This window comes from Sorex araneus, chromosome 6, assembly GCF_027595985.1.
Source record: "Sorex araneus isolate mSorAra2 chromosome 6, mSorAra2.pri, whole genome shotgun sequence".
NCBI classification, from domain to species: domain Eukaryota; kingdom Metazoa; phylum Chordata; class Mammalia; order Eulipotyphla; family Soricidae; genus Sorex; species Sorex araneus.
The window spans coordinates 43,234,954-43,257,993 of record NC_073307.1 but is presented as its reverse complement, the minus strand read 5'-3'; the positions used below and the strand labels follow the sequence as shown (position 1 = coordinate 43,257,993).

Here is a 23,040-nt window from a genome sequence, read left to right as displayed (position 1 = left end):
TGCTGGCCCACCTGAGACTCACACGGTCTTAACAGTCAGGGATATGCACAATTGACATGCAGGGCACAATGCCCACAGGCAAGCACCAGTCCTTTAAACAAAGAGCCAAGGAACATGTGGCCCTTGGTGTCCCAAACTCTCTGAGAGCACAAAAATAGACTCCTAGGGCGCAGTGGAGGAGTGTGGGGTGTGGGTAGATCTTGGGGGAACTTTTAGTTCTGATATTATGGAGTCAAGCAGGGGGGCAGGTATTTCCGAGCACTGAAGATGAGGAAAGGGCAGTCTTGGAAAGAAGTCCACTCTCCGGGGTGGCCCAGTGGAGCAGGCAGGGGCCTTCTGAGCCAGGAGTGCGGGTGCCAGTCTCATCTCTTTGGGTGGTCACATGGTCACACTCTGGCTCTGTGTACGTGTTTCTGTCTCCGAAGATTGCAGTCATGACAGAGCACCCCTTCTAAGACAACCCCCCCCAGGTGTGTGGAATGTTCTGGATGTAAATGTATTTGTATGTTTTCAACACAGTGTATAATTGACTCAATTACCCAATGTGGGGATTATTCATGTTTAATTACAATCTGGTTTCTCCTTTCAGCTAGGATGTTATGGAGCTGCTCTAGGAATGCCAACACATTTAAATAATAATTTAAGTAGAATATAATTAGGTAGGAAAATGAAATGCAATCCTTTGCCAGCTCCTGAAGATCCCACAGCTGAAGTCATTTGAATCCATTCACCCTCTTCTCATTCTTCTGTCATTTTATTATCACAGAATCTGATTGTTTTCCATAGATTATTCCAGCAGTTTCCTGTCTGGCTTTCCTGTTCTCTTTCCAATGTGCAATAGTCTTTCTGCAGAAAGTCAGCTTCAACACACACACACACACACACACACACACACACACAATTTCCTGCAAGACCTCGCTCTTCAGGTCACCCACCCCAGGCAGGTTCCTGACCCTACTCCTATGCCTTCTCGATTTCATCTGTGACCCCTCTGTATATATTGAAAGCGGTTTGTGTTTTCCTCTAAGGTAGACCTCAATAGTCTCTGCCCTTTTACCTCCTTCCTTATGCAGCATCTGGCTTAGCGCACTCCTCCTGCCCTATCCCGCCTCGGACACTGTAAGTTCTTGACCAAGTGACCCGTGGGCAGATCCCGAGGGCAGAGTTCTGCCTTTTGTATTCAGTTGCCCGGGGCATTAGCTGGCAAAGACAGCACTCCGTGAATAGGGCTATGAGCGTGCCTCACCTCCGGCTTTGCTGCAGAGCCGGGCTAGCTTCAACTTCATTTTCATTTAGTCAAAAAATTATCTTCTGGTTTGGGGGCCAAACCGGCGGTGCTCAGTGCTTACTCCTGGCTTTGTGCTCAGGGTGCACTCCTGGTGGGGCCGGGAGAGTGGAAGGACAACCATAAGCGGTGCCGAGGATCCAACAGGGTCGGCCACGTGCAAGGCAAAAGCTCCATCAGCTCTGCTATCTCTACCGCCCCTCAACTTTCTTTTTAAGAGAATCATCTGGCCGGGGACCTATGCAGGAGAGCATGCTTGGAACGCAGAAGGGGGGGTCAGAACCCCTGCATCGCACGGTATTGCCCACCCTCCTGCCCATTGACGCCCCCCAGCGACACACACCCCCGGGAGCGATCCCCAGGCACATACAACATAAACTCATATCCACTAAAGTCACCCAGAGAACACGGCAGTATATAAGCCTAAATAAATCTAGGGGGGCACGGCATTACTCAGTTCGGCTGGAGAGACCAGGAGGACCACCCGCACCATTGCCCCACGGGTCCCGGGGACCCCTAGAAGCCACCTTCAGGCGCCGCCGCCTTGGCCCTTCCGGCTTCCCGTCCGCCGCGCCGCCATTGGCTGCACGCGGGTCAGCTGACCCGCAGGGAGCTTTGAAGATGGCGGCGCCCGCACCTCTGCTCCTGCAGGAGAACCCCAGGTAGCCGGCCCTGGGAGGCGCGGGATGAGTCGCGCAAGGAGGGGCCCCTGGTCTGTGGCCTTGGCGCCGAGGCGGGTCCCGGGCCCTTGGGGGTGGGTGGGGCGCCTCGCCACTTGCAGCCCGGTGTTCCGGGATGCAAAATCCTTGCAGATCTTTTTTTTTTTCCTTTAAATTTTGCAAAATCTTAGTAACGCCCGTTTTGTGACTCTTTTTTTAAAAATTAATGCCGCTGTTCCTTAAAATGGGCGTGGCAGGCGGGGGTGATGATTATTGGGTGGACTACGGTCATACAAAGCAGGCGAACACCCTTCTCCAGTAGGGTGAGCTGGCCGGCCCTGAGCGGAGCTAGCCAGGCTTGGGTGGCCTTGGGGTCTTTTGTTTGTTTGTTTTCATTTTCTTTCTCTTCATTGAATTTCTACTGGTGGCTGTTGGGGTCAGTTTTCGTCCGTGCTGAAGAAATGTTCACTTTTCAAATAAAATGATTTCAAAAATGACTGCATTTAGTGACAAATAATTGTGCGCGGGGGCAGGGGATGGGGTGGGGTGTAGATACTGAGTGCTGAAGTGGATGCGGATAAATCACAGAGGTGGAAAGTAGCTTCTTTTGTTCCGGAATCTGGTGGGGAGCCTTTTTGTTTTCCCTTTTTATTTTTTATTGAGGCAAGCATCTTCTAGAAGAGGGTGATCAGTCTCAGTCTAATTTTTCTGTCTTTCTGGATTTCTTGAGTTTTGAGAGTGGCTTATTACCATGGAAACTAGGTTTAAAACAACCCTGGATTTAGTGCCTCCAAATGGTTTTGGACGTATTTTAGAAACTCCACAGTTGCATTCTTAACTGTGAAATTGGGCTTTCTGGTTTTGGTGTCATTGCCTCAATTGTCACTACCCATGCTCCTGCTCTTTCTTAAGTTTCGTTTGGAGAAAGTGAAGTCATCAAAACCTGATGCTAAATCAACCCCATTCCCTACAGGGTACAGCCTTCCCCCAAGAGTTTGCCTTTCCTCATAGAAGAGAAACTGCTAAATGGTTGCTCCACTGGAAGTACTTTCCACAGGGCCAGGGCACAGGTAGAGGTGTCAGGAATCCAACCCTGTGCCACACCCCCCATCCCATGCTTTTATGTGTTCCAGCCCATTGTGTTTCTGATTAGTTTTATGTGTTCCAATCTGGCCGTAACCCTCTCCAGGGGCTTCTATTTTTGTGTGTAGTGGGGTGTGGAGGGTTTACAAGTGGGCATGGGGCCAACCCTGATGATTCTGCCTTAACTCACTCACGGGTCAGTGCGAGTCCCAGGAATGAAGTGCTGCTCATGTCCCTGCGATGCCAGGGATTACCCAGGGCTCCAGGGTCACACCAAGCAATGCTGGAGATGCAGTGGAGGTCAGCCAGGTGCAAGGCATGAACCTTCATCCCTGAACTGTCTCTCTGGCCACTCATCTGACATTCTTTATTTTACTCAGAAGTATCATATAGTAAGTACAAAGTGTTCAACATGTATAGACAGTTACAGTTATAGGATACTTACGGTAGGTATAATTTCTTTTAAACTTGTAAAGCTAATTTAAAACCTTGTTTTATAAATTCAATTTAGCACGAAAAAAGCAGTGTCGCTGATAAATGAGATAGATATAGGAAGATTTCCTCGATTGCTCACCCGAATTCTTCAAAGACTTCACCTGAAGGTTAGTAGTTTTTGAATGTCTAAAGTTTCTTCTTTTTTGTTTTTTTTGAAGCAAGATAGTTTTTATTGAACGGAATTTGCTTAGAAAGATGTGAGGGGAGAGATAGAAATACATGTTCAAGAGAGAACACAGACTACTTCAGAGTGGAAAAAGCAAAGATGCATAGAGACAAGTCAGCAAGATGTTTGTTCATTGGAGAACACAGACTTGAAGAGTAAGCCAAGATTTTTTGTCTTAAAATTATTGTTATGGAACTCACCAGAGTACATTGTATGTTGTTGTTTATAGGGAAATTTAGGGTCATGTGGTGTACAGTATTTTAAGCATACTTCAGAAATTTGGATTTCATGGTATCTTCCTTTCAAAAATATTTCTGTGATAATTTGTGTTTTGTTGGTGTTTAGTCTTTCAATTAATGTTCGACTTTTACTTTAAGGGTGTGTTTATTTTGGATGCATTAATGTTTAGTAATTCACTATTTGGTCTTCAGTTCAGTTGCTTTATCTTGTTATAAAGATCTAATTCCAAGGCCAAAGCAATAGTACAGTGGGTAGAGTGCTTGCTTTCTACATGGCTGGCCCAGGCTTGATAGTTCCCTGAGCCTTTCAGGAGTGATCCTGAGCATGGAGTTAGGAGTCAGCACTGAGCACCATGGGGAGTGACCCCAAAACCTTAATAAACAAAAAAACCAACCAAAGAAAAGAGATCTAATTCCACCCCACGTGGGTTGATGGAGCACCCGTGAACTGCTTCCCTGGTACCAGGCATCACCATTGAATGCAAACCCTTACATTCTCCTTTTCTTCCTTTTTGTTCCTTTTCTCTTTTTATAAAAAAATTTTTTTGTGGGTGCTACACCCAACTATGTTTGAGACTTACTCCTAGCTGTATGCTCAGGGATCCCTCCTGGAGGGGCTCAGAGGATCATATAGGATGCTGGGAATTGAACCTGCATTGACAATGTGCAAGGCAAGTGCCCTCCCACTGTTCCATCTCTCTAGCCTCCTACTCTCCTCTTCTTATTCCTGCTTGTCAGTCCAAAAGTCCTTTTCCTTCTGCTGTTTCTTAAATCTAAGTTTACCTCACATATTGGATGGATTTTATTTTCTATCTCTTAGATTGCACTTTATTTATTTATTTAATGTGCTGGAGCAATAGCACAGTGGGTAGGGTGTTTGCCTTGCACATGGATGACCTGGGTTCAATTCCTTTGCCCCTTTCAGAGAGCCCAGCAAGCTACAAGAGTATTCGCCCGCTCTACAGAGCCTGGCAAGCTACCCGTGGCATATTCGATATGCCAAAAACAGTAACAACAAGTCTCACAATGGAGGCGTTACTGGTGCCTGCTCAAGGAAATTGGTGAGCAACGGGATGACAGTGACAGTGATTTATTTAATGAATCACCTTGAGATAGTTATAAACTTACAAACTTTCTTGATTACGTTTCACTCATACAATGATCGAGTACCCATCCCTCCACCAGTGCCCATTTTCCACCACCAATGTTCCCAGTATCCCTCCTACCACTCCCACACCATCCCACCCCCTGCCTCTGTGGCAGGCACATTCCCTCTTTCTCTCTCTCTCCTTTTGGGTGTTATGATTTGCAATACAAGTACTAAGCGGCCATCATGATTGGTCCACAGCCTACTTTCAGCACTCATCTCCCATCCCCAGTGAGCTCTCTGACCATCATTTACTTCTCTATCCCAGCTGCCTTTTCCCCAGCATGTGAGATCAAGCCGTGGAGCGATCCTCCTGGCCCTTCTCTCTACTATCCTTCAGTGTTATGCACTCATTACCTCTAAACTGGATTTGCTGCCAATACTCTACTCCTTTCTTCATGTACTATTCCATTTTTCTTTTTGAATTGTTTTTGGTTTTGGGCAACACCCAGCAGTGCTCAGGGCTTGCTCCTGGTTCTGCGCTCTGGATCACTCCTGGTGGTGCTTGGGTGTAGGATAACTTTGGTTTGTCCTTTCTCCCTTGCCACAAGGAGCTTAGGTTTATGGGGTTACACCCATCACCGAGTCACTCCGATTCCTTCTTTATCTGTAGCCTCTTCTCTGTGCTCTCCTCCCTAACCAGTTAATCACCCTTTTCCCCCAATCAGACTCTGCTAACTTGTAAGGTCTGATCCTTCTAAGGACACTAAACTTGTGTTGTAAGTTAATATTGCCTTTCTCCTCTCCTTATATCTTTGAATAGTTTACTTTAAAGCAACGTCCTTTTTGTATGGACAAAGGAAGACAGTTAATATTATGCTTTTGTAACTTGGGAGTATATTGTCTCTGAGCAATACGCACTCCAGGGCATCTGCTTCCTTGACTTAAGCCTCAGTTGCCCTTAGTTCCTAGCACCCCAAAAGCAGGGTCCCAGTGAGGGACTGAATGGACCCAGGGCAAGCTGTGAGCTACCCTGACACCGAAATGGGCCAGGCCAAAGTGCCACGGTACTCAACTGTAAGTTGAGAGCATGGTCATGGACAAATGCTGTCATGATCCAAAATACAAAGTTTTACACTTTTGTATTAAGTCTATTATCCCTGCTAGGGATAGGAAAGACTAATCTGGCATGAGCACTGTAGTCTGAGATCAAGATGACCCCAGGAGAGCAATCCTATAAGCTTAATGTATCTTTTACTGTGTCCATACAAAATGATTAATATTATTAATGTTTATATGTTTGTTGGACAAGGAGAGGAGAAACACACCCATGGGATTCCACTCTTGGGTGGGTTGTCCTGCTGAATGAGTATCTGTCCTAGAAGCAGCTTCCCCTGAGGTAAAGATTTGACCCCTATTGATTGTGACCACACCTATGTGTAAGACCCAACCCCTCATGCTTTGGGATTTAACTAGGCTGTAAGAGGGGGCTGGGGGACCCAGTGAAAGAAGAAGAATGAAGGGAAATCCAGAGGAGAATGAAGTAGCACGGGGGAGGAAGAAACAGGAGGAGAACCAGAGGAGAATGGAGATGGGAATGGAATAAACTGCAATTGAGACCAACCAGCCTGGCCCTTATTCCTTCCTTTGCCTGCCCATCACCATCAACCTCCCCAGGGTGGGGGAAGTGGCCTGAGACTACTGAACGTAGGCAGCAGAGAGAGAGAGAGTGTCGCCGTGAGACCCCTTCGTAATTTATTTAGTAAATACACACTTGGGGACCATGTGTTATGCCTGGGATTGACTCTAGGTCAGCCATATGCAAGAGAAGTGTCTTGACTTCTGTGCTCTCTGTCTGGGCCCTCATGAGCTTTGGGAACTCCTTTTCTTACCAGTAGATGTCCTTCTCTTTTCAGTGAATAAAATATTCTATCAAGGATTTCACAGTTGCACTCTCAGCAGTTTTGTTATTCTGTCCTCATGCTTCTAAAACTCTGAGTTCAGTTTCACATCACTTTAGTGAGATGGCACAAGTGTTCATTTCTGGGTATCATATCTTACTCATCATCTTTGTAATTCTTATACCTGATGAAATACATTGATATTTTTTCTCTAGGTATTGTGTCTGTTTTTAGAGTTAATTACTTTCCTTTCCAGGGATATATAAATAAATGCCTGCCTTTTATGAATTTGTGATAGACACACACACGCACATGCACACACACACAAAGAGAGAGAGAGAGACAGAGAGACAGAGAGACAGAGTGAGGTATAGAGAGACACACACGCACAGAGATCTACAGCAGAAACAAAGGCAGCTATATTCTATGGCATTTGCTGGTGACCATTACATTACTCCCTATTAAATAGCTTAGAACTATTAAGCCACCTGATTCTTTCTTTTTACCTGTGGGGTATCCTGGGTGAAGTATTGCACCTTCCTGCCAGCACTACCCTCAAGGCCCAAGGTGAGGGGGTTGCTGTATTCTGTATTTTGTGGGTTTTTTTTTTTTTTTTTTGGTTTTTGGGTTTTGGCTCACACCCGGCGATGCACAGGGGTTACTCCTGGCTCATGCACTCAGGAATTACTCCTGGCGGTGCTCAGGGGACCATATGGGATGCTGGGATTCGAACTTGGGTCAGCCGCGTGCAAGGCAAATGCCCTACCCGCTGTGCTATCACTCCAACCCAAGCCACCTGATTCTTAACGGCACCTTAAGAAGCAGGTCTGTTGTCATTTTCCATGAGGAAACTGAGATTGAGCTAGAGACAGAGTTACATAGTTTGCCTTGGTCTCATAGCTGGCTAGTAAGGATATCTGTTTCCAGAATCTTTTCTTTCAATCCGTTACGGTAAACCTTGGAGGGTGGACAAAATCATGTATACATTGGGCAAAAAAAGGCAGTGATGGAGGCTATGGATGCTGAGGTTTTGCTTTAATTTCCCAAGCTGCAGCTGCATTCTTGAACATGTAAAACAAAATGGGACTTCTCTCTTCTGTTTCTCATGAAGGAGGATGGGCCATTTGTAGTGGGAATTGTGTTGGGTTAGTTTTCCCTTTGGCCCTCTCATTGACTTCTGGAGTTGAGAATATCTGTCTAAAAATAACAGGGTGGGGGGCTGAAGTGATAGCACAGCGGGTAGGGTAGGGCGTTTGCCTTGCATGTGGCTGACCGGGTTTGATTCCCAACATCCCATATGGTCCCCTGAGCACCGCCAGGAGTAATTCCTGAGTGCAGAGCCAGGAGTAACCCCTGAGCATCGCCGGGTGTGACCCCTACCCCCCAAAAAAAGAGTAACAGGTGGCAGAAACTTTGCCTAGAGGTGCTGGAGTGGTAGGCCATCGCAGGTGGGGAGGGGAGCTGAGATAACTAAGGACAGAAACCAAGGCGTGAGTGTTTGCCGAAAATAAAATTCAGGAAAAATATAGTTACCCCTTCCCCACCAATAGATGTAGAAATAGGACGCTAGAGGACTTCTGTTGTAGTCCGGCTTTTACCAAATACTGTCAGCTTTCTACCATCCAGCTTGGTCTGTTTCCTTGGGCTTTGTCCTGCTGAGCCTTTGGAGCAGTGAAACAGTCAAGTGGACAGTGAAGAGGTTTAGGGATTTGGTAACTATTTGAGATATTACCAGCTGGTCAGTGTGATGCTGCCAAGTTTCATCTCTCTATGAGCAGAGGGTATCTGTTTTGTCTACATTGAATTCAGTGCAACCTGTGTGGTTTGGAGAGTAGACTAAATACTCCTGATATTTCTCCTCTGGATAAGATCTGGGGCTGTAGCTTAAGAGTGTGTAGTTATTACAAATTCTGGAACTTGGACTTCAAAACATTGCTTACATAGTGGGCAGTATGGTGGAGGGGGTTTAAGCTCTTGTTACCCTAAAACAGGTAGTAGAGACTGGGGGCTTTGGTCACTCGTCTTCCAGACCCTCACATGTGGCAGCCTAGAGGGCTGTTACTGCTGTAAGTCTAGTGTCCATGGTTGTTTATCACCCTGAGCTGGCAATGTAGGAACTCAGGGAACTTCTGAAGCTTCTTGCTGTTGGGGAGATGCAAGTTCTTTTCATTGTATGTAGATAAATATTTTTTATTTAAAAGCAGTTGTAACAGCATATGTATATCACACTCCATAAACCAGTTTTTTTATATCAAGAAGATCATTTTGGAAATGATAGGAAATGTGTGCAATTTTGGAAAATAATGAAATTATAGAAAGGATGTAATTTCCTTCTTAGTGCTGTTACAGTGACACATAGTTTTCCAGAACACATGAAAAAGTAAATTGTTTTAAAAATTATTATTTTAAGACATATTTTTTTGGGTCTGTGAGTGTAGGGGGATGGGGGTTCCTTCCAGATGTGACGGGGTGGGGGGTTGTCCTGGCCGCAGTCCTGGTGGCTAAATTGGTTCAATGGTTCAATACTAGGGCCCAAGGATGCCATGCTGGTGGGCCTTGCCAAACAAGTTTTTTTGGGGGGAGTTTTAAGCCATACCTTGAAATGCTCAGGGCTTACTTCTGGCTCTGTACTCCTGGTAGACTCCAGGGGACCAGAAGTGGTGCAGAATATCAACTTGGGTTAGCTTTGTGCAAGGCAAGCACCCTACCCATTCTGCTGTCTCTCCAGCCTGAATAATTTTTTAAAATGTTCTTTCTAACTGGACTGTAGTATGCCTGAAGACACGAATTGGGTCTTTGTAAAATACAGTGGATACTCCTGTAAATAATTTTTATTGAATAAAGATAAAATTACTATACTACTAACTTTTTGTGGCACTTTTCCTCATTTTTAAAAAATATATAGATGTTATGCAATTTACTGGTTTTTTTTTTGCCTTTTGAAAAACACTGATTTTATATACTTTAAAAAATGAATTTTTGGGGGCTGGAGCAATAGCACAGCAGGTAGGGCATTTGTCTTGCACGCGGCCCGACCCGGGTTCGATTCCCAGCATCCCATATGGTCCCCTGAGCATCGCCAGGGGTAATTCCTGAGTGCAGAGCCAGGAGTGACCCCTGTGGATCGCCAGGTGTGACCCAAAAAGAAAAAAAAAAGAATTTTTGGGCTGGAGAGATAGCACAGCGGGTAGGGCGTTTGCCTTGCATGCGGCCGACCCGGGGTTCAAATCCCAGCATCCCATATGGTCCCCTGAGCACGGCCAGGGGTAATTCCTGAGTGCAGAGCCAGGAGTAACCCCTGTGCATCGCTAGGTGTGACCCAAAAAGCAAAAAAAAAAAAAAGAATTTTTGAATTGGAGCAGTAGTACAGTAGGTAGGGTACTTGCCTTGCATGTGGTTGATCCAGGTTGGATTTTCTTTGTCAAGGTCTAAATATGGAACTGATTTTCAAATAATAAAATTTGATAAACATGCTGGGTTGTTTTTTTTCCTCCATGGGTTTACCTTTTCTTTCAAAGTTTGAAATCCCGAAGGCATGATGACTTGGTTTGTGCATTACAGACCGAGAACAGTTTCAGTGGTGAAGAGGAAGAGAAACTTCAAGCGGCATTTTCTCTAGAGAGACAAGATCTTCATCTGGTCCTTGAAACAATATCATTCATTTTGGAACAGGTATTTTACTGCCCCGAATTTCCTAACCACAGTCTGTTTCATATATGTTTGTATTGTTATAATAGCAGTAATATTTTTTTAAAAAAACCTACATGCAGGTGGAAGCTGTAAAGGTATTTTAATCAAGGATATCAAGAATCTATACAAGAATTTCAATATATTAAACTTTCGAATGTAGATATCATTATACATTATTACATTCCATCAAGCAATCTTTTGTTGAGTAACATAAATGAAGTATTTGGCAATCTGGCAGTATGAACCAAGACTTTGTGAACTTGAGACAGAAAAGATTTTAATGCATTGCTTGATATAATAATTTGGAAAAATGAACTTTTTTTTAAAAGAAGAGATTTGAGGAGTTATTTGGGAGGACTTCCTAGACTATGATGATAAAACATTTTAAATAGAAGCAGTTGTGAGAGGACTTCTCATATCTCATACGAACTGTCGTACTCCAGTGATCTGCTCTTATGTCCCCTTTTCTCATTTAAACTTAGTTCATAAAATTAGTTCATGATTTACCTCCCACCCCACTTTCCTCCCTCTGCAGCCGTGCCGCCCATACTTGCAGTCTTCCCTTGATTTGATTCCTAGGATCCTCTGCCCTTCTGAGTAGAGAACCTAGTTTTTCTTCCCTGGGTCAGTTCTCTCCTGTTTGTTTATTAGGTCTCTATCACTAGATTTTGAGTTTGGGAGTTCAGATCACCATGGTTTTGTGCATCTGAGGTAAACTTAGTGCATTGGAGGAATTGAATTAGTTCCCAAGAAGTTTCTGTTGGCTGATTATAGGAGGATACTTATGAAATAACAGTTTTGATACTACTGTGGCTGCAGGGCCATTCTAGTGATCGGAACCTGTGGGGAGAACAGGCTCCAGCATTATTACATTCCTGCATGGACAGCAGACAGCTCTCCTGAGCTAATTAATGGCCCAGCGAGATGACAGTGTGCTGATTCTGGGCCGCTCTGAGCAGAAGAAACAAATGACTGAATAGGACAGAATGGCAGGGGGTTTATGACACAGTTGTTCTAGGATAACGCAAGAAATAGAACAGACATCCCTGTTAAACAAACGTAGATCTTTGTCAAACAAACGTTGATCGTTTTTGTTTGTTTGTTTTTAAAACATTACCTATAATGTTGGTAGGGAAAGCAGTTTTGAGAAAGTGGAAACATTTTGTTACTTTTTTTTTTTTTTTGCTTTTTGGGTCACACCTGGTGATGCACAGGGGTTACTCCTGGCTCTGCACTTAGGAATTACTCCTGGTGGTGCTCAGGGGACCATATGGAATGCTGGGAATCGAACCTGGGTCGGCCGCATGCAAGGCAGACTCCCTACCCGCTGTGCTATTGCTCCAGCTCCAACATTTTGTTATTTGGGAAAACAAAGTTTTTGTCATTGTTATTGAAATAAGATCATGAAATACAGTTTTAGTATAGACTTTTAGAAGCAAAGAAATTTTTTGATTCAGCAGATGTAGGATTACTTAAACTTCAGGAAAAAATGGAAACAGGTAACTGGAAGAAGTTAAGCCAGTGACTCTTAAAGCTGCTGGTTGTGTATATTATTATTTTGAGAAAAAACATTTCTGCAATAGAAATAGAAAATATTCTTTTTATAGAACAACAGAGTAGGAGACTAATACCCAAGAATAGTAGTATATAATACCAGGAGGTTGGCTCCATAGCTTGGAAGCTGGCCTTACACGCTGGGGGAAAGTCATTCCAGATAGAGAAGGGAACACCAAGTAATATGTGATTGGAGATCCCGCGCGGGAAGGGAGATGCATGCTGAAAGTAGATTAGGGACTGAACAGGATGACCACTCAAACCCCTATTGCAAACCACAACACCCAAAAGGAAAGAGAGATATCAATTTGGAATGCCCCGCCACAGAGGTGGGGTGGGGTGGGGGGATGGGACTGGGGGGTGGGAGGGATACTGGATTCATTGGTGGTGGAGAATGGACACTGGTGGAGGGATGGGCTCTTAAACATTGCATGAGGGAAAAACAAGAACAAAAATGTGTGAATCTGTAACTGTACCCTCACTGTGACTCACTAATTAAAAAATAAATTAAAAAAAAAGAAAAATACTGAAATAGGCAAAAAAAAAATGTGATTGGAGATCTTGTGCAGGAAGGGAGCTGCGTGCTGAAAGTAGACTAGAGACTGAACAGGATGACCACTCAAACCCTTATTGCAAACCACAACACCCAAAAGGAAAGAGAGATATCAAATTGGAATGCCCCACCACAGAGGCGGGGTGGGGTGGGGGGATGGGATGGGGGGGTGGGAGGGATACTGGGTTCATTGGTGGTGGAGAATGGACACTGGTGGAGGGATGGGCTCTCAAACATTGCATGAGTGAAAAACAAGCACGAAAATGTGTGAATCTGTAATTGTACCCTCACTGTGACTCACTAATTAAAAAAAAAAACTATAATCCACAAAAAAAACCTCAACTGTCAAAAAAAAAAGAAAATATTCTTTTGCTTTAAGTCATTAAAAATTATTTTATATTTGCATATAGTTCATATAGTTCAGCCTGTGCATACATACTGAGTATTGCATGTGTGTATGAACATAACCTTCTCCTCTCTAACAGGCAGTCTATCACAGCATGAAGCCGGCCGTTCTGCAGCAGCAGTTAGAGAACATTCATCTTAATCAAGCCAAAGCAGAAGCATTTGCCAACGCATGGTCTTCTATGGGCCAAGAAGTGGTTGAAAAATTCAGGCAGAGGATTCTTGCTCCCAACAAGGTAGAGGGTTTACTAGCTCCTAAATGTTTTTCAGTTAAGTATGGCTTAAATAGAGTGTTTATGGGGATAATATTTTGTAGAAAGACAGAGCTGGCAAAAGAAAATATATATATACAACATTCCTTTAACTAGTCATTTTTCCGTACATTAACATATTTGCTGCCACACTATGATTTAATTTTAGTTATTTAAAATACGCTTCTTTGAGGAAAGAATAGGAGTAAACCCTTGGACAGATTTGGTTTCTTTTTGAATTGTGTACTTATGGGAAAGACTTACTCATATTTTTCCCGAATCACAGCATGCCGTGCACATAAGAGATACCAGCATTTCTTGAATAGCAAATCATGAACAAGATAAATGTTTTGGAAGAAGTAAAATTACATGAAATCACTGTATTACAAATCAATTAATAATATTTGATGACTTCTACTGGATCATGTAGGATTTCCTCTGTGTGTGTGTGTGTGTGTGTGTGTGTGTGTGTGTGTGTGTGTGTGTGTTGAGGGCCACAGCTGACAGTGCTTAGGGTTTACTACTGGCTTTGCATTTAGGCATCACTCCCCAGGGTACTTGGAGGACCATAGGTGGTGCTGAGAAGCAAAATTGGGTCAGCCGCATGGAAGGCAAGCTTACCTTACCTGCTGTGCTGTCACTCCGGCCCAAGTTTCCTGCCCCTCCCCCTAATTAACATGCATTATATAATTAATTTTCAAAATTTTTAGTCAACTTTGTATTTTTTGGAACAAATTTCACTTGATTGTGGTTCATAATTCATTTTATATGTTGCTGCATTTGATTTGTTACTGTTTTGTTAGTTGTATTTGATTTGCTACTGTTTTGGTATTTGGAAATACCATTTGTATTTCCATCTACATTTGTTACGGATCTGTGACTTTTTGGTGATAGGGTAATAAAGACTTTATAAAGTAAGCTGGGAAGTATTTCTCCTTGTTATTTTCTGGAAGAATTTGTGAAGGATTGGTATTTTTACCCCCTTACCCTTACCCCAGTGACAAGCTTCCTACTGAAGATCAGTGCTCCAGCTCTTTGTTTTTATTGCCTTTTTTTGCACCTTTCTTATTCCCCAGTGAAGTTTCTCTGCATCCCACATATTGGAAATCGCTCATTGTCTGTCCCTCTGGCTAGTTTCACTCAACACAATACCCTCCAGATCCACTGACATAGCGGCATGATTTCTTACAGCTGAGTAGTATTTTGTTATGTAGATATACCATAGCTGCTTTATCCAGTCATCTGTTCTTGTGCACTTGGATTGTTTCCAGATTTTGGCTAATTGTGAATAGTGCTGCAATGAGCAGAGGAGAGTAGATGTCTTTTCTGCATTGTGTTTTTCTGCAGTGGTCCTTGAGGTATATTCCCAGGATTGGAATTGCAGGGTTATATGAAAGCTGAATTCCTAGTTTTTTGAGGAATGTCCATATTGTATTCCAAAAAGGCTGGACCAGTTGGCATTCCCACCAGTAGTGAATAAGGGTCCCTTTTTCTTAGCATCTATGTATTTGCATTTCCTAATGATTAGTGATGCAGAGCATTTTTTCATGTGCCTTTTGACCATTTGTATTTCTTCTTTGAGGAAGTTTCTGTTCACCTTTTCTCTCTCCATTATTTTGATGGGGGTGGATTTTTTTTTCTTGTAAAGTTGTACTAGCGCTTTATATATCTTGAATGTTGACTTTCTATCAGATGAGTGATGGACAAGTAATTTCTGCCAGTCTGTGGGGTGTCTTTGTATTCTGTCTGGACTTTGTTTGAGGTGCAGATGCTTCTTAACTTAATATAGTACTATTTGTTTATGTTTGTTTCTACTTGCTTGGTCAGTGACATTTTTTCTCTGAAGATCCTTCTAGTTTCATGTCATGGAGAGAAGTTCTGCCTATGTTTTTCTATGTATACCTTATTGCTTTAGGTCTAATATCTTTAATCCATTTTGATTTGACTATTGTAGATGGCATTGCAAAGAGATATAAGTTCATTTTTTTTGCATGTGGCTCATCACTTTTCCCATCACCACTTGCTGAAGAGACATTCCTTGCTCCACTTCATATTTTTTGCTCCTTTTTGAAGATTAACTGAGTATATACCTGTGGGTCTGTCTCTGGATTTTCAATTTTATTCCATTCATCAGAAGGTCTGTCTTTATTCCAGTGCCATGCTGTTTTAATTACTATTGCCTTATTATATAGTTTGAAGTTGGGGAAATTGATGCCTCTCATTTTATTTTACCCAAGTATTGCCTTGGTCTTGGGGTGAGGGTGGGAAGAGGAATGGGAAGATGTTATTATTCCAGATGCTTTTCAGGAGTGTTTGATCTATTTTCTTGAAAAATGTCATGGGTATCCTTACAGGAACTGCATTGGATCTGTATAATGCCTTGAGGGTGAATTGCCACTTGGATGATGCTATTCCTTTCAATTCTATCCCTTTCCTTCTGACTTATTTCACTCAGCATGATGCTCTCCATGTCCATCCATTTATAAGTGAATTTCATTACTTTATTTTTCTCCAACAGCTGTATAATATTTAATTGTGTAGATGTACCATCATTTCTTTAACCAGTCGTCTGTTCTCTGGCGCTTGAGTTGTGTCCAGGTCCAAGCAAGTGGAAGCGAAGAAAAACAAATGGGATTACATTAAGCTGAGAAGCTTCTACACCTCAAAAGAAATGGTGACCAAGATACAGAGATAGCCCACAGGATGGGAAAAATTATTTACCCAGTATACTCATCAGATAAGGGGTTAATATCCAAGATATATAAGTCACTGGTAGAACTTTATAAGAAAAAAACCTCCAGTCCCATCAGAAAATGGGGAGAAGAAATGAACAGAAACTTCCTTAAAGAAGAAATACAAATGGCCAAAAGGCACATAAAAAATGCTCTACATCACTAATATCAGAGAGATGTGAATCACAACAATAATGAGATATCACCTTACACCACAGAGACTGGCACACATAAAAAAAAAATAAAAACAACCAGTGCTGGCATGGATGTGAGGAGAAAGGGACTGTCCTTCTCTATTGGTGGGACTGCCAAGTGGTTCTGCCATTTTGGAAAACAATATGGGCATTCCTCACAAAACTAGAAATTGAGCTTCCACATGATCCAGCAATACCATTCTGGGAATATATCCCTGGAGTGCAAAAACCCACAGCAGAAATGACATCTGCATTTGTATGTTCATTGCAGTACTCTTCACAATACCACACTGATTCTTATCTTGCTCTTCTTGAATTTATTCCAGAGTTCTCTTTTATTGTATCTTGTTCTCTCTGCTATTTTTTTTTTTTAGGCATTCCCCTCCCATCTTCTGCTGTTGTCTTAGGGTTTCTGCATTTCATCTTAGAATTCACTGATTCTGTCCACAGCTGCTGTTACTCAGCTGCTGAGGCCTTCCATTGAATTTTTCATTTCACCCACCAAATTATTCAGTGCTGTCATTTCTGGCGATAGTTTCATTTCTACTCTCACATCTTTTTGTGTTTTATTGGCTATTTATTCCATTGTTTCTTTGAGATCATGAAACATCCTCCATTTCTTCTTGCTTTTTTTTTTGTTTTTGAGCCTCACCTGGCTTTGCTCAGAGCTTACTCCTGGCTGTGCGCACAGGCTTGACATATCATCAAGGGTGTTAGTGATTGAACCAGGGTCAGCCACATGCAAGGCAAGCACCCTGTCCTCTGTGCTATTGCTTCCTACATTTCCTCCTTCAAGTCCTTTGTCTGAGAGGTTATATATCTGGTTAGTCAGTACTGGTTGGTTTCTCAGGGCTACTGTCTTCACTCAGTCTGGTGGGGTTCAGCATTGCTTTCCCATTGTGCTTACTGCATATTTTGTTAGCTTTATGTCTCAGTATTTCATTTTTGGGTACAGTTTTAAATGATACCATTTAAGTTTTTGTTTTCTGGTTGTTTTTATTCACGTTTATAGAAATACCATTTCTTTTTCAATATTGACCTTGTATATGACTCACTAGTTAAAGTAGTAACTAGTGAGAGTTACAATAGTAACTACAGAGAGTCTCTTCCCTGGGGCTTCCTCAAAGAGGATGGGCTCCAGCTTCCCTCCCCACCCCGAGTAGAGCTCCTGGCGGCCAAAGACTTCCGGAGCCTAGCCACAGCCATGCTCAAGGCCCCTCTCCACACATTCGACGATCCTCACGCATAAAGGAACCGGCAGAGGAACCCAGGTGTGTGGGACTCGGGGCTAAGACCTCCCAGGCTGCTCGAATCGGGACTGGGCCTCCTCTACCCAGATTTCCCATCTCCCAGTAGCTAGATGGTCACACCCAGGGACTGCCCTCGGTGCCATGTAATCCTGTCAACGGCCAGCATCCAGAGACTTAACAGCCAGCTCCTGGAACCGATATCTTTTAGCCTACTTCCCTGGGTGAACCTGGCAAACTACTAGGAGTTTCCTGGCCACATGGGAGAACCTGGCAAGGTCCCCATGGTGTATTAATATGCCAAAACCAGTGAGAAGCTGGGTCTCATTCCCCTGACCCTGAAAGAGCCTCCAGTATGGCATCGTTGAAAAGACGAGTAGAGAGAGGCATCTAGAATCTCAGGGCTTGGACAAATGGAGATGTTACTGAGATCACTCGAGAAATTCGACGATCAGCTGGATGATGATGATGATGAGTTACAATAGTATTTTTGTGTATGAAGTCTGTGATTTTTTGGGGGGGGAGAGAATATGTATTCTCCCATGCATAACAACAGTTTTTGTCTCTTCCTTACAGAAGAAGGAAGAGCTTTGTTTTTCTTTGTTTAGCTTTGTTTTTCATGCCTCCCTATAGTGATTCTTAAATTGAGTAGGATTGTAAATTCAAACATCTTGCCTTGTTCAGTTTAGAAACAGTTTTAGAAAGAATCAATTTCTTGCCTTTGTGTCACATGTTAGTTGTAAGATTTTAGAAAATGCCCTCTTATTATTTTCATCTTTTTTTTAAACTCAGCATTCTAAGAGCTCCCAAGTGTTTTCCATGTCATTCCTTCATTTCTCATTTTGATTCCTGCTTTTTCCTTCATTCTGTGCAGAATTTAAGTTTTCTATTTTGTGTTTCTAAAATTCTACATTTAACTGTCCTCATCCAAAACAGAAAACACCAAAACCCTGTCAGCCTACATTTGTCTTTTAATATTTGCTTGCTCTCTATAGTTTTCTTCTATTTTTCCCTGGGGTTCATTTTTCCCCCCTTACATTTATGTAAGCATAGTATATTTATATAGTTTAATGTCTTCTGTTTCCAATAGCAAGTTATTTTAACTTTAGTCTTTTGGATGGTAGATTGATTTCTTGTTTTGTTTTGTTTTGGGACCACACCCAGCAGTGTTCTGGACTTACTCCTGGCTTTGTTTTCAGGGATGACTCCTGGAAGTGCTCAGAGGATTGTATGGTGTATCAGGGAATGAACCAGGTTGATTATGTGTAAAGCAAATGCCCTACAGCCATACTGTCACTCTGACCCTGATTTCTCTTTTTAAAAAATATTTTCCCCATATTACTATTTATGAAGTGGTTTATCTATTTCTCAGAAAAGTAACATACAAAAAAGTCAGAAGAAAATAATTAATCGAAATGAAAAAAGAAAATTATCAGTTCTATACATTGGTCCCTGGAAGGCATAGAAAAGTCTCTTTTCCCAGGTCAACACCTGACAGGATAGATGGCTAATCTGATGCCTTTAGATCCTTGCTCAAGGTAACATAAGAGCAAACACGGGTTAGATACTGTTCTAAGTGCTTTAGATCTCATTAAAAAACACGAATAGTTCTAGTTGATATTTTAAATCAAACCAAGGCTTAAGGATTAAATGACCAACCCAGGGTCATGCAGCTAAGTGGTGGAGTTGGGATTTGACAAAAGTAATTATACTTCTAAGTAGTCATGCTGAGTGATTTACATAGCTTGTATGTTGTGTGCTTGTGTTATGCCATGTCTTTAAACAACTCTAGGTGTATAAGTTGATCATCTTACCCTGAGCAGCTGTGATGAAGCTAAGCGGGGACTGGGCTCGTAGGCTCTCTTCCTTCATGTTTAGTGTTGCATCCGGTTGCTATAGTGCTGGCTTCCCTTTCTGGCCTGATAACTATTTAGGGTATATATGAAATAGTTGTGGATGTAAAAAGATCATGCCACCTAAATTGTAACAAATAAATGGCAGTGACTTCTTATATGATTAAAAAGCAAGGTGTACAAATAAAATGTTGTCAGAGGTCATGCGGGGGAAGGGTGACGCGTGCTGAATGTAGACTAGAGACTGAACACAATGGCCATTCAACACCTTTATTGCAAACCACAACACCTAATCAGAGAGAGAGAACAAAAGGGAATACTCTGCCATAGTGGCAGTGTGGGGTGGGGGGAGACGGGACTGGGGAGGGTGGGAGGGATGTTGGGTTTACTGGTGGTGGAGAATGGGCACTGGTGAAGGGATGGGTTATCGAACTTTGTATGGGGGAAACATGAGCACAAAAATGTATAAATCTGTAACTGTACCCTCACAGTGATTCACTAATAAAAAAAAATAAATAAAATTTAAAAAAAAGCAAGGTATATTTACAATGACTATATTTGATATTTTATAGTAATTCAGGGGCCCACTCATGTGAACTATGTGGTGCTTCTAGTGAATTATCAGCGGATAATCTAAATTTAGAGAGAATTGGATTAAGTAATAAATCAAAATTAGGATCTACTTATTTTCAAATTTTGGGGACCCAGGAGGTGGGGACACAGTTGGTGGTACTTTGGGGACTTGCCATGCAGGTGCTTAAACCTGGGATTCACACTTGCCAGGGTTCAGGACAGCACTTTGCACCATTTTCCAGTCTTAACTCATTTTAAGAACACCTCTTTCACTGCTACTCAGATCTCATAAGGAGAGACAGATTGAAAATTTATCTTGGTAATAAGTTTTTTTTTTTTTTCAGGATACAGCAAGGGATTTTAAAATGTTGTACCATTATATTTAAAAAAATACATTTTATCTACCTGTGGCATATTCGATATGCCAAAAACAGTAACAAGTCTCACAATGGAGATGTTACTGGTGCCCGCTTGAGCAAATCGATGAACAACGGGATGACAGTGACAGTGACAGTGACATTTTATCTTGCCTCTTTGGAGATTTGAGACTGAAATGTCACCACCACTTATTATATTTTTTATTTCTTCCCTCTTTCATCAATGTTGACTGTGTCAGCTTTACCCTTTGAATAGGCTTTTATGTTTAATTTTTATTAGAATGCCTGTGTAGTCATAACATCTGTGTGGTCATAATATCTTAATTTGTGACTCCCCCTTTCAGATACGACTTAATGCTGTTTAATTTTATCCCTGAAATTCTGTTTAAACTTCTTTACATATGTTTATACTATACTAAATGTAGGAACTGAACAAATTACATATTACTGACATATCTTTTTCTGAGACTGTAAGGAAAGAAATGCTTTTTTAACATAATATTTTCTTTCACATTTCCAAATTAACTCTAGTCCTCAGTAACACATGTGATTATGAGAAATATATTTAAGGCTTATATTAAATACTCTGGGTGTCTTGTTCTTTGATTTTTGTTTAGTTTTTGCCATACATGGCAGTTCTCAGGGTTTAACCCTGGCTCTGTGCTTATGTGTTCACTTCTGGCAGTGCTGGGGACTATACGGGCTGCTGGGGATAGAACCCAGGTGGACCACTGCAAGGCAAGCGCCCTGCGCACCTTACTGTCTATCCAACCTTGAGAGTCTTGTTCTCTAAACACTTATGTGCACTTCTTAAAATTCACAGATTTGTTAGAATTTTTGTTTATTTTTATTTTTTTGGGGGGGTCACACCCGGCGATACACAGGGGTTACTTCTGGCTCTTCACTCAGGAATTACCCCTGGTGGTGCTTAGGGGACCATATGGGATGCTGGGATTAGAACCCGGGTCGGCCGTGTGCAAGGCAAACGCCCTACCCGCTGTGGTATCGCTCCAGCCCCGATTGTTAGAATTTTTACACATACATTTGATAGCTATATCTATCTCACGTGAATGTTCAAATGTGTTTGGTGCGATTTTTTTCCTGTTATAGAGTATTCTTTTTTAAAATTTTATTTTTATAAAGTTGTTTACAATAATTTATTACGTTCGATATTTCAGCACCAATCCCACCACCATTACACCTTCCCACCACCATTATTTTGAATTTTCCTACCACCACCCAAGCCTACCCCTAAGATAGATACTAAATAATTTATTTTGTATTGCTTGTTCTAAATAATCCACTGAAAATGATCCAAAAAAGGTTTTCTTAGAGGAAAGTGTATGAAAATTGTTGTATTGCACATTGGAGCCATTAAGCTCTTGTATAAGAGATCACTAACATGTTCTTACAGGTTGAGCGTCACTGTCACTGTCACTGTCATCCCGTTGCTCATAGATTTGTTCGAGCGGGCACCAGTAACATCTCCACTGTGAGATTTGTTGTTACTGTTTTTGGCATATTGAATACACCACGGGCAACTTGCCAGGCTCTGCCGTGTGGGCAAGATACTCTCGGTAGCTTGCTGGACTCTCCAAGAGGGGTGGAGGAATTGAACCTGGGTCGGCTCCGTGCAAGGCAAATGCCCTACTGCATAAGGTCTGAAAATTCTAAAATTTCAAATAGGGTGCTAGAGCTGGACTAAAATTTTAACTAGATGGTAACTTTGGGGTTCAGGAGCATCTCTGCAACATGTTGCTCTTTTCCAAATTTTGTTAGTCTTTGGATCATGACCGTTTATGTTTATATGGCTCCCAGAGCAGTTCATGGGCATGATGGCCAGGTACCCAGAAGCACAGGGAGATGGGGGAAGGGAGCTCATTCCCTTCTCAGTGCGAGCCTGGAGGTCTCAGTCACAAAACCTGCATACCCGGGTTTTTCAGTGGATTCATTCTCATGCGTGAGGGTGTGAAGATTGGCCTGTGAAGATTGGCCGTGAGCATGGCAGCAGTTGGGTTCTGGGGTTTGTGGCTGCCAGGGTTCTGTCCAGCAAGACGTAGGGACACACCTGCATCTTTCCAAGGTACCCAGGATGAAGTCAGCCTGGCGCAGGGTGAGGAGACATCTTTGCAGCATGTTGCTCTCTTTTGAGATTTGTGAGTCCGTTAAAGAGTATTCTTAACTTTACTTACTGTGTGGCAAATTTATTCATAATTTGTTTATGAAAATTCTTTTCATCATGCAGTGAAATTTTGCATCTTTCTCTAGGTTCTTAAAAGTCTACAGTTAAAATCTAACAGCCAATATTTCTTTAACTGACCCTCAGGAAAAAACCTCTAAGTATCCCTGGAAATGACTCCCCAAATAAATGAATTTGGATTTGATCTTTTAAAGATTTACTGTGGGTTTTTTATTTGTTTTTTTTTTTTTTTTGCTATATCCTTTAAAAAAATATCTTGTTCCATTGATTTTGCAGCCCTTGTTTAAGATCTAATTGTGTGCATGTATGGTGGGGAGGGGTTAGGCCAAATCCAACTATACTCAGGGGCTATTAATGGCTGTATGCTATGAGTGACCCCTGGAGATGCTCAGAGGACTTGACCTGGGGATGGGGTGGCGGGATTCGAACAGATGTCATCCATATGAGAGGCGAATGCCTTGCCTCTACTCTCTGTCCAGCCCTGTGGTTCTTCATA

At 42.3% G+C, this 23,040-nt stretch overlaps 1 protein-coding gene across 1 annotated transcript in view; it reads left to right on the top strand.

The window, feature by feature from the left end:
* The first annotated feature begins 1,883 nt into the window (after positions 1 to 1,883).
* COMMD10 (COMM domain containing 10) overlaps positions 1,884 to 23,040 on the top strand; it is a 174,829-nt gene continuing 153,672 nt past the window's right edge. Inside the window, exons 1-4 of the mRNA XM_055143907.1 lie at positions 1,884 to 1,947; positions 3,539 to 3,629; positions 10,477 to 10,587; positions 13,198 to 13,353. Coding sequence (XP_054999882.1) covers positions 1,907 to 1,947; positions 3,539 to 3,629; positions 10,477 to 10,587; positions 13,198 to 13,353 — 399 coding nt within the window. The 5' untranslated portion in view covers positions 1,884 to 1,906. The remainder of the gene's footprint in view (positions 1,948 to 3,538; positions 3,630 to 10,476; positions 10,588 to 13,197; positions 13,354 to 23,040) is intronic.